The 11,096-nt window shown below is 44.9% G+C and overlaps 1 protein-coding gene across 1 annotated transcript; it reads right to left on the reverse strand.

Annotated features, from left to right (window-relative positions):
* Positions 1-4,310: 4,310 nt before the first annotated feature.
* On the reverse strand, positions 4,311-8,164 carry LOC120641615 (ATPase GET3B-like). Its single transcript, XM_039917806.1, has 10 exons — positions 7,751-8,164; positions 7,591-7,653; positions 6,467-6,577; positions 6,239-6,313; positions 6,086-6,154; positions 5,933-5,998; positions 5,471-5,545; positions 5,285-5,383; positions 5,060-5,194; positions 4,311-4,961 (listed from the first exon to the last, which is right to left on the reverse strand). Exons 1-10 carry the CDS (start codon positions 8,108-8,110, stop codon positions 4,824-4,826), a joined length of 1,191 nt encoding a protein of 396 aa, XP_039773740.1. The 5' UTR covers positions 8,111-8,164; the 3' UTR covers positions 4,311-4,823.
* Between the last annotated feature and the right edge of the window lie 2,932 nt (positions 8,165-11,096).

The raw sequence follows: 11,096 nt of genomic DNA on the forward strand, positions 1-11,096 counted from the left end.
CAGCTCTAGAAATTTTTGCTAGATTCCTCGCACGCATCCTTGTTTACACAGGGGTCATGGTAGTATGGTATGGTACCGGGACAGAAGCTGCTCTCTGGACAAGAAATGGCACACAAATGAGTTTCCTCTCCGAGCAGGTAGTCAGCACTGGAGTGTGGGAGAAAGATTAGTTAGTAGCTTCGATCAAAGATTAGTTAGTACCTTCGATCACGAGAACCGATGGCACCGCGAATCGGAGAGTGCTTACCTGAAATCCTGGAACTGAAAGTAGCCCTCGTCCTCGTGGAGTTTGAGCCCATGGTAGTAGCGGTACCCTTCCTCGTAGAATCGGAGCTCTTGTTCCATGGCGAATCGGAGGCGTTGAGGACCGATGTCGTCGTGTACCTACCGCCGCTATGTGGGAGACTCAGACGGTGTCGTTCCTCGTCGCCTTCTCCCTGATCGCGCTCTCCGTGGCAGTTCGCGCCCCCAAGGCCGGGCTCCAGGCGCTGGTCCAGCAGGCCCAGGCGGCGCCCGAGCTTTGGGCTCTTCTCCGTCGCCGGCCGCAGTGCTCGTATACGTGTTCTGAAGCAAGCGCGACCAGCCACGAGCCTACGACGCTGAGGAGAGGAGCGCGCTTGACGGAGGCGGCGGTGCCACCAAGGTGCAGGGCGAAGGGTGGTGCTAGGTAGGAGATGGCTCACTAGGAGTAGCAGGGAGAGATACTGGAGTGTTTCCGTACTTGCGTCGCAGATTGCAGAACCCGAAGTACACTGCCAACGTGACCAATCGTTTCATTCGATTTGGCCATGCCATTATTAGAAAATTCTCGGTTCCCAACACATTACCATTTTTGAAGCCTCATATTTTTTCTGTCACCTAGGCGCATGCGTTCATATATACAGTGAACGCCAAATATAAAAGATGCGAGTTTTCATGCGCACAAGTGAGCATATATACTCTCAATTTCCATGCTTTTTTTTTGAGAATTTGCTTTTTCCGATATTCTAATAAAACATTTACAAGGATAAAAATACACAAGGTGGCCTTTCATACCCCTCAATTCTTTTTTAATAGAACTATTTCCTAAACTGAAATGTTAACTTATCTAAAAAACTGATGCATGTATATGATGATATCGGATGAGTCATTGCAGCAAATCGTTTCCACTAACGAAAGTACATGGTGACGTGATTAACTGGGTGATAAGTTGGATCATCTTCCTTGATAAAAATAGATATATCAAAAGAAAATGGAGGGAGTATCATTGTAAGTTTATTTGTTCTTATAATTTTATCTAGCACATATATGGCCTTTTGCTAGCAATGAAGAATGAAATAAAATCATGGAAAATGTATGTAACACATAAAAGTGCAGCGTACGCAACTCGAGGTAGGGGCACCTTGAAGGAGTATATACATGTCGCTTCACCATTTTGTAGAGAAATACCCTCATTCCTATACAGTGCCGGTCACGCTGATAATAACACAAGAAACAAGCTCCATGCCTAAATTATACATATACGAGCATACAGATGAATCTCTTTGTATGATTGCAGGGAATACTTAATTCCTCGTTTTGAAAGGCAAGAAAATGAAGGCCTGGCCGTTTCCAGTGCATTGTGACAGAATATACGCCCGAGAGAAACGCTTGTGTAATTGTGGGTGTAAATGGAGCAACATACAGTCATACACCTAACATTTAATGCACCACAGTGATTATGCCGTTCTTCTGTTTCATGATTGCGCCCGTGTCTAATCGGATTCCATGGCAGCAATGGCGCACCTACACGCGCTAATGGCAGAGTACACTAATACCGACAAGACGCAGGAGCCTGCACTGATGCCATCTACTGTAAGGTTTTGCAGAATACCATAGGGGCCTGATTGTTTCTCAGTTTAGTCCGTATCAATATCAAAGAGAATTTTGCTATTTAAAAATATTAAATAAAATCTATTTATAAAATTTCTTGCATAAAGGAGTATTAATTCGCGAGACAAACCTAATAAGCCTAATTAATTCATAATTTGTAACAATAATGTTACAATAACCATTCGCTAAATATGCATTACCGTGCTCCCACATGGGCTAGTTAGAGATATTTAATAATTATCTACCTCACGAACTCCTTAACCAATTAAATATTCTAATTCAATACTGTAAACATACATATTTATTATTATATAATTATAACAAATGTGATAGATTTAGTTACTAATATTTTTTTCTACTTTGTATCACACCTTCATTTATGTTTGATATGTATTTAATTCAGTGGCGAATCTAGGATCTAAATTTAGGGGGGTTTATTTTCCTCTTCTTCTTCTTCCTCTCTTCACTCTTTTTCTTCTTCTTCCCTCTCCTTTTCTTCTTCCTCTTCATCATCATGGTTGAAAATTATTTTGGGGGTGGGGGGGTGGTGTCTTTGGGGGGCTCGATGGGAGTAGGGGGGCTGGAGCACCCCAGCACCCCACTAGCTCTGCCATTGATTTAATTGAACATTTTGTTTGAGCTATATGAACAATATAAAAATTGATATTTTTATCTCTTCTCCTATACATGAATATATGGTGAGTTGGTGACACACACATTATGGTTAGTATTTTTATATAAATAATAACATAAGTAATATATTAATAATGATAGAAATACTCCCTTCATCCACTTTTGATAGCTATATTTCAAAAACTCAAACGTTCAAAAATGATAGCTATATTTGCAATTGGCATGGGCTATGCCAATAAATAGCACTAGTAACGAGGAGTTTCCCGTTAAAACATTAGAGGACCAACAAAAAAATATGTGTTGCATTTATTATATGATAGGTAAGATTATTTTTCTTGGTCATTGTGTCAAAGTGAAATATAACTATCAAAAGTGGATGGAGGGAATAGTAATTTAGAATTTTATATTGATGCACTTTAAGATTTTATTGTAATAATATAATTTTGATTCAGATTTGGGGTTTATTTTAACCTTTTGTTATGGTATCATAGGATAATATATAGTATGAAAATTTAGGGGGTTATTTGGTATTATTTTATAATGGCATAAGTGAGTCATTTATCTGAAGAATAGGGGATTACTTTAGATTATTTTTTGTAATGGCAAGGGTGGATAATTTAGATACATGTTTAGTGGGTTACTTTAGTCTATTTTCATAATGGCATAGGTGGGTAATTTATTAGAAAAGATAACAAATCCAATGACTATTATGATTAGAATTGCCGAATTGATGGCAGGATGTTTCTGATTTTTGTGAGAATTTATAGGATTTCTCTATTTTGTTAAACTATCCACCTAGGACCCTAGGTGGCTTCACCTGAAGACTTCAAAAGGAGCCTCCAATTAGTAATAGTAAGATATACCTCATTAGATTCGTCTCGCAGTTTAGCTTCAGTGTTCTGCAATTAGTTTTATAATAAGACTTTATTTATTATTTAATATTTTTAAAAATCAAGATCCTCCTTGATGTGACGGGACTAAAGTTTAGTCCCAGGATCTAAACACCACCCCATGCTCAAAACTGTTAGGTTCATCTCCTCCACTCGACCCAAAAGCTGAGTCGGGCTTTGATCCTGCTTCCAACCTACACATGGTTGATGGGTCTCAGGCGTGCAGCGCTATAAAAAGAAGGTGGAGGCATGGGGCACGCACACCAAAGTTCTCCATGCCCTTCGAAATCCACCGACAAAACCCTAATCCGATCCGAGAGCAACTGGAAGCGTCGCCACCCCACGTCCTCGTCGCCCTGCTCCTCTACCCCGACCTTGGTGGCGACGACGCTGTGTCCACGGCTCCGGCCGACCACCTCACCACTGTCTCACCAGCCTCTCCATCGACATAGCCAACAACTTTAAGAGTTCTTCAGCATCCCGATCTGCACCCTCCTCTCTCTCACACACACACTGAGATGTAAACAGCCCTTTGATCTATGCCTAGACGATCCGCTAGTTCCAACAAAAACAGCTCCCAAATGCAACTCTGGATCCCTTGGTCCTCGCCGGTAACGCGACAAACCTGTATCAGATTGCGTGCAAAGCTCGGACATCTCAAGTACTCCGTAGACCAATAGCAGTGCTGCCGGAACCGGCCGGCAGAAATGCTTTTCGCTTGCAGTTGCAGAGCTCGCTGTGGCTTCCTGATCGGCGGCTTGCACGAGGAACGGCGGCGCGCGGATGCATGCTGCGCGAATCAAGACCCGCTGATAGGCCTGTCGTTGCAGCCAGAATTACCGTGCCAAAGAAAAGCTTTGCTCAACGATGACCCGGCCGTCCGGCTAACAAGTGATCCTAAACAAGTGCGCAAGTCCACAAGTGCACAAGAAAAAGGAGGGAGAAGACTCATTTCTTGTACAAAATTTGCAGGGTCCATATAGAGAAAGAAAAAAGTTTTTACCCAGTCACGCAGCCAGAAGGCCACATGCGCCGTTTCTTGTACAAAATTTACAAAGTTCCATATAGAGAAACAAAGTTTTTACAATCATGCAGCAAGAAGGCCATACATCGTTATCTGAGCCTCTATGGAATAATAAAACGCTACTTATCTCGTCTCGATTGTCATAATCTGGATTCTGGAGATGAATCCAATCCAGACTCAATGCTAAATGTTAATGTCACCACACGCTAGTGCAGCAAACCCCTCCAATTCAAGGCCACTTGCTCAGATTTAGGCCATGGGCATATGCTACCAGCATCCTAACTGTAAAGAACTGCACAAGCTGATAGCTAGCGTGCTCACACTTTGGAAACAGTTCGATTGGGCATTTGGGCAGCAGCTCTCGACGGGCTAACAGTTAAATCGAGCTATTAAGCACCGTCAAGTGATTTACTTTCCTCGATAAGTTACTTCCACACTATATCACCCAAAAACTTGAGAGCTGGAACACCTCTGATCTCCATGTCCACAAGTGGTGCTTGGATAATGTTCAACCCCATCAACTCTGGATCATTCCTTATCATGTCCAGGGCACGTGTTTGATCCTGCGTGAAAGAAAACACATTACACATGAATGTCCATGCAGGTTGGTAGTTTCTAGAAGAACCAGTAACTAGCAGAAATCTAAACTGTTCTCCAGCACCTTTCGTTTTATAGCACAAAATTTACAGTCTGACGTTGAAGGTGGTAGAACTTGGTTCACGATGAGTCTCCTTACAGGCACACTTTCCTTTTGTAACGAAGAATGCAACCTTGATGACTCACTAATTGCCATCACCTGAGAAGTGCCACACCAAATGAAAAGGGAATGGTATAAAAAACATAAACATATGCAAGGGGGCTGCAGAATTAAGTGAACAATTGTTACCGTTGGGATTGTCACAATTATAAACTCTGTTGATTCTGTGTCACGAAAAAGCTCTCGCACTTTTACCATCCTTTCTCTCAGTTGCTCCAATTTGTTGGCCTTTAGTAGTAGCAATATGAGTTAAAGGTTTGAAACACCCATGAAGAAGCAATATGCTATTCCATAGGAACTGGGCTGAACACTTACTGCATCCTGCTGTTGAACCTCTTGTCCAAATACTGATTTAATAGCTGATGTGGCAGAAGCAATCTTGCTCCTCAGCTGGGGAAAAAGCACCATGATACAAATGTCATTTCAAGTTGTAAAACACCACAAATCTGACATATATAGCTCTCAGAAAGAGTTCCAGAGAATGGCTTCACAAAAAATTGTAGTTGAGTTGCAGAGACACTTGTAGTTGTCTACGAAAAATTCTCTGGTCATATCAAGCAGTTGACAACTTCACAATTTCACAAAGTGAATGAGGTAACAGAGCTACAAATAGATAGTGCCATAACAGCAGAAGATGCAATCACTATTGAACTGTATTGCCATCAAAGCAAAACAAGAAAAGGCAATACAAAATCAACTGTTCTTCATCCAGCAATCAGTATATAGTGAGGATCATAATCTTAGCATGATAGCTTAAAATAAAGAAGCTAATAATACCTTCAGGATCTTCCCAATGGATGCATCCAGGAAGTCTGGCAATGATAGTAACCGAAGTGTATGCCCCTGTCAACAAGGAAAGCAAATAACAGATGACAGAGCAATTGGGTATCTCGAGTCAACTCTGGATACAACATGATATATGATAATTACCGTTGGGGCAGTATCAAATACAATGCGGCTAAACATGCTGTACTCCTGTGCTTCAAGAAATTGCATAACCTGAATGGCATGACAGCAGCAAGTCAGAAACTACAAATGGAAGAATAAGTAGGGACACTGTAAGCACAAAAAACATGTTCTTACCTTTGAAATTGCTATTGCTTCATCCAATCCTGGTGGTGGTGTGTCCAACAGCTCCCCCAATTTTAACTCTCCAAGCTGTACTGAATAAGATCACTGTTAGCCAATTACAGAAATGAACTCGGACAGATAGATGCATGCTACTCACTAACATCAGAACCAATATGACTGAACAAGATGGTAGGACGTCACAGCTCTGAAGCATAAGAACACAGAAATATGACCATTCACCTGCTCAACAAGCACCCCGAGACCCATGCTGTCCATGAAATCCTTAACCCCAGTTCCTCCATTATTTTGACTTGCTGCCCGAAACTCTTCTCGAGCCTTCTCAGGATTTATCTGCATTGGAAGTCCATTGATGCCACACTTAAGAACTATCCACGCCAGTCAAAGAGCCAGTCAAAGAGTATGTCATATGTTGTTAGTCCAGCCTTCAATGCCTATCATACCATAGAACATTAGCCCTTGTGATATCTTAACATATCGTCAGATTTTTTTTTTTGAAAGAAATTGTCAGATTTAATAGCTCGCAGGATATATCTGCATCAGAATTCCCAGCATACCACACTTAAGAACTCTCCACATCAATCAAGAGTAAGCCATATATTGTTAGTGAAGCCTTCACTGCCTATCGTACCATAGAACATTAACACTTGCGATCTGTAAACATATTGTGATTTAACGGTTCAATATTATCAAAAAGTTACACATCAAATAGTTGCATTGGCCTTTCTGTTACCATTTTTATTGGCAACGTATCTAGTGCAAACTAAGGACCTCGTGCAAACCCGTGCAAACCTACTAAACAAAGTTTCAAAAAATTCTGAAAAAAATCATGAATGTGCTTCTCAGCTTACCTCATCTATATATAAAATTTCATGGTCAAATTCGTCTTACTCTAGAAGTTACAAAAAAGACAAATTTTCTGACAACAATAATGGTTCAAATGCATCTCAAATTTGTCTTTTTTGTAACTTCTAGAGTAAGACGAATTTGACCATGAAATTTTATATATAGATGATGTAATCTTAGAAGCATATTCATGATTTTTTTCAGAATTTTTTGAAACTTTGTTTAGTAGGTTTGCACGGGTTTGCACGAAGTCTTTGGTTTGCACTAGATATGTTCCCTTCATAAAAAGCAATAATGTGCAACTTGTGCAGGAGAAACCAATAATGTGACTAATTGTCTACGTAATTTCATCTTGCACAGATTAAAGCTGCTGGAAACCAGTTTCTATGAATGCTTATATCATCGAAATTCGAAACCAAACCACTAGCTATTGCACTACCACTCTGTTGTCTGCGTGTTTGAAAGCTTCTTGTCACGGTTCAGATTCTGATGTTACCAACCTCGAGCGCAAACAGGGGCGCATCAGGGCCCTCTACCTGCACGAGCGTCCCGCCACTCAAATCCTGAAACGTCGAGGAAGTGAAACGAAGCAGTTCTAAGAACAATAAACTAGAGAAACAAGCACATCCCAAAGCAGAGTTGTTCGGCGGGGTGAGCAACCTGCGCGAAGGAGTCGCTCAGCGAGTGCGCCGGGTCGGTGGAGACGACGAGGGTCGGGTGGCCGTTGTTGGCGAAGCGCACCGCCAGCGACGCCGCGCAGCTCGTCTTCCCGACCCCGCCCTTGCCCCCGAGCATGTAGTACCGCCGCCGCGTCCCAGACGTCATCTCCTGGAACCCCAGCTCCTCCGCCCCCTCCTTCGCGGGCGGGGCTGCCTCCGCCGCGGCCGCCGACGCCGTCGCGCGCAGCGATGCGGGACGTCCCGCGCGCCGCCGCGGGAGGCGTACGACGCAGCGGGCCTGCGCCGGCGGCGTGAGGCGGCGCGCGGCGGCGTGGAGGCCCGGCGAGGCGGTCGCGAGCATCGTGGCGAGTGGGGATGAGGGCGGATTGCTTGGGTTTCTCTTCGCTTCGCTTCTGGCGACGAGGCTCTTCTCCGCTCTCGGCTCTCGGTCTCGCACCACCGCGGAGCACCGGCGCACTCGCCGTAGGCCGTGGCAAGCCCAGATCGCGTTGCGGCCCGCTCATATTGTGCGGGCGGGATGAATTGCTGCACCAAGAAAAACTGGACCAACAACACGAGCCGATCTTGAAGCCCAAGCAATTCAGCCCATAGAGTCACGCCTGGCTAGCAGCCCAACCCATGATGTAGCAGATGTCATTGTGTGCCCAATCTTCTTCTTTCTTGCAAGTTGCAAGACTGTGTCAACAGGCAATAAAAAAACAAACACACAAAAAAAAAGGGAACCAGTTGCAAATTAATTTCTTCGTACAAACTATTAGAAACTTCAATCTAAACCATGCTGTCTAATCGTTTGCTCGGGCATGTTGACTCCATGTTCAGGCCGATGGCAAGGGTAAAGCTAAACGGCCAGACAGGACACATCACGAGAAATCTGACCACCGCCCGCGACGAAAAAAGAAGAAATGCTGCACGGATGAAACTACACTACGATCGCTAGCTTCTGAGCTGCACAGTAACAGTAACCCTACCATACTGTGGCTACAGTTCAGAAATGCTCGCTCGCCGCCGGATCAAATCAAGCAAACGCCATTCCCCAACCTGTAGCTAGTCAAACGCAGCGTCCCACACCCATCGGTGACGCCATTCCGTATGATCCGAGCTCGTCGACCTGTCCGCCGCTAATTGCTCGCAAAGCTTCCGCTAACCACCCTCTTCTTTCCTAATCACGCGATTCGCGTTCTTAAACCACCCTGCCGCAGCTGTGCCTGTGCGTGCGTTCTCAGCCGAACACGAGGAATAGAGAAATCAGAAATGGCAATGGACGGTTTGTGTCCAGGCGGCCACTTGATCCACTTGGCGCTCCTCCCGACAGAGGAAAAAACAGCGCTGTCGCCAGATTAATCGCGGATCCCGTCGGCTCGAACTGACGGCGGGATTGGTGACTCGTGAAGGTTTCCCTGTCGTGTAAATGTCGATTCCCTCTGGAATCGAGGCCGAGAAACAAAGGCCGGTTTAGTCAACTGACAGCTTCTTATTACAAGATGGCTTCCTGTCATGTTCACGAGCGACCCAGAGCGGCTTGTGGCTGCTCTTGATTGGATAATAGCTACACGCAAGCGTGATGCCATCGTGAATAATTTATCAGTCTTTCAAAAGAATAGGATATCATGCACAGTTGCATGGAAGCACAAAGCCCATACTACTAACTGAATATTTTCGTTGGACTTTTTTTTTTACAAAGCTTGGTTGGATATTCAGGATTCAGATACACAATTAAATGTGTGATGCAAATGATCTGTAACTAACCATAGGGGCTAAGGCCGTGCCGGCATAAATCGGGGGCCTGTGCGAAATTCTGAAATGAGGCATACTAGACTAACCATCTTTATGTTTTTCTGCCAGAATCATATTTTCTAGATAGATTTGCAAAAAATATGACTTCAATCGATCGTTTTCTAACATAAAAGATGAAAGAATAAAATTATAATTAATCCATTAAAGACTCAAATGATACAAGTATAAATGTATATCAATACAGTTGGGGAATTAAAAGAAATATTTATTTACCTTCTCCTTAAGCCAGTCAATTGTGTGAAGAGTTGAAATTGCAGACCTACCGTTGTTGAATTCTCCGCCTGCCCTGGGGCCGCCGGCCGGCTGCTGCACCGCATCGCCATCGCGAACTCGCGATCATGGCCTCGGCGGTGACACGGTGTTGCCTGCCCTGCCGTCTGGCATCTGTCTCGACAGCTCGCGCTCTTGGTGTCGTGACTCGTGAAAAACAAGAACTGAAGATGAATCGGCACAGGATTAGAGGAAGACGGCACGACAACTAAACTGGCGGGCGGCGAGCGTCAGGACTCCTCAGTGTTACGGGCCTTTTTGTTTTGTGCAGGATAGGGACGTGGCATGTGTTTATTTTACCATTTGCATTAAGACTAGTCAAATAAGAAGTATGCAGAGAATTAATAGGCTGCTACAATTTTTGGGGAAAAAAAAATGGGGGCCTGTGCAGCCGCAGGGGCCGCACGCCCCCCGGGCACGGGCCTGCATACGGGCTTTAGGCTGCTACAAATTTTGGGGAAAAAAAAATGGGGGCCTGTGCAGCCGCAGGGGCCGCACGCCCCCCGGGCACGGGCCTACGCCCCCCGGGCACGGGCCTGCATACGGGCTTTAGGAGGAAGGACTGATATGATTGTAGAACAATGCAGTCACAGGGAGCAATCTGCAGGCAGAGCAAAAAGAAAAAAAAAGAAGGTTCAGGCTTCAGAATTTGGCGAAGTCTCCTCTCCGTTCCTATCACAAAAGGCACGCATTTCCTGACAATCTCTTCAGTTTTCACTTCTCACTAGCCACTAGGATGGAAGCTAGCGAGAGAAGCCAGCCCGAGCTAGCTCCAGAGAAATCATTGGCCGGAATGATGAAGCAATCAGTGTGGCCGTCCCTCCACGGGCGCGAGAACGGCGTCAGGATCAGGCAGGTTCTTCGGCTTTCAGGTGCCCCCCTCTCCAGTCCCAGCCGGCCGCGAAGACGACTCCTTTCCACCCGTAATTCGGTGCAGCTGCAGCGGCCGATCAACTGACGCATTCACAGCGTGATAGACAGGCTAAGCGCTTAGGTCAAAAACCAGCAAGGTTCTCGGCAATCAGGCCTCCACTACCCATCACATGTCAACCTCTCTCTCATGTCGACATTGTTCATACCCTCTCTCGCGGTGCACCGAATCATATACGCCTACACGGCTATGGCGACGGCACGGGCTGCAGTGGCCAACATGTACCAATGCTTCTACTGCTCTAATCTAATCCAGGAGGATGCTAACAGGCACGGTGATGGGACCGATCACTCGCTTGCTGGATCAGTAGAGAGAGGGTGCCATGGAGCAG

Source organism: Panicum virgatum, chromosome 1K (assembly GCF_016808335.1).
Source record: "Panicum virgatum strain AP13 chromosome 1K, P.virgatum_v5, whole genome shotgun sequence".
In the NCBI taxonomy this organism is placed as follows: domain Eukaryota; kingdom Viridiplantae; phylum Streptophyta; class Magnoliopsida; order Poales; family Poaceae; genus Panicum; species Panicum virgatum.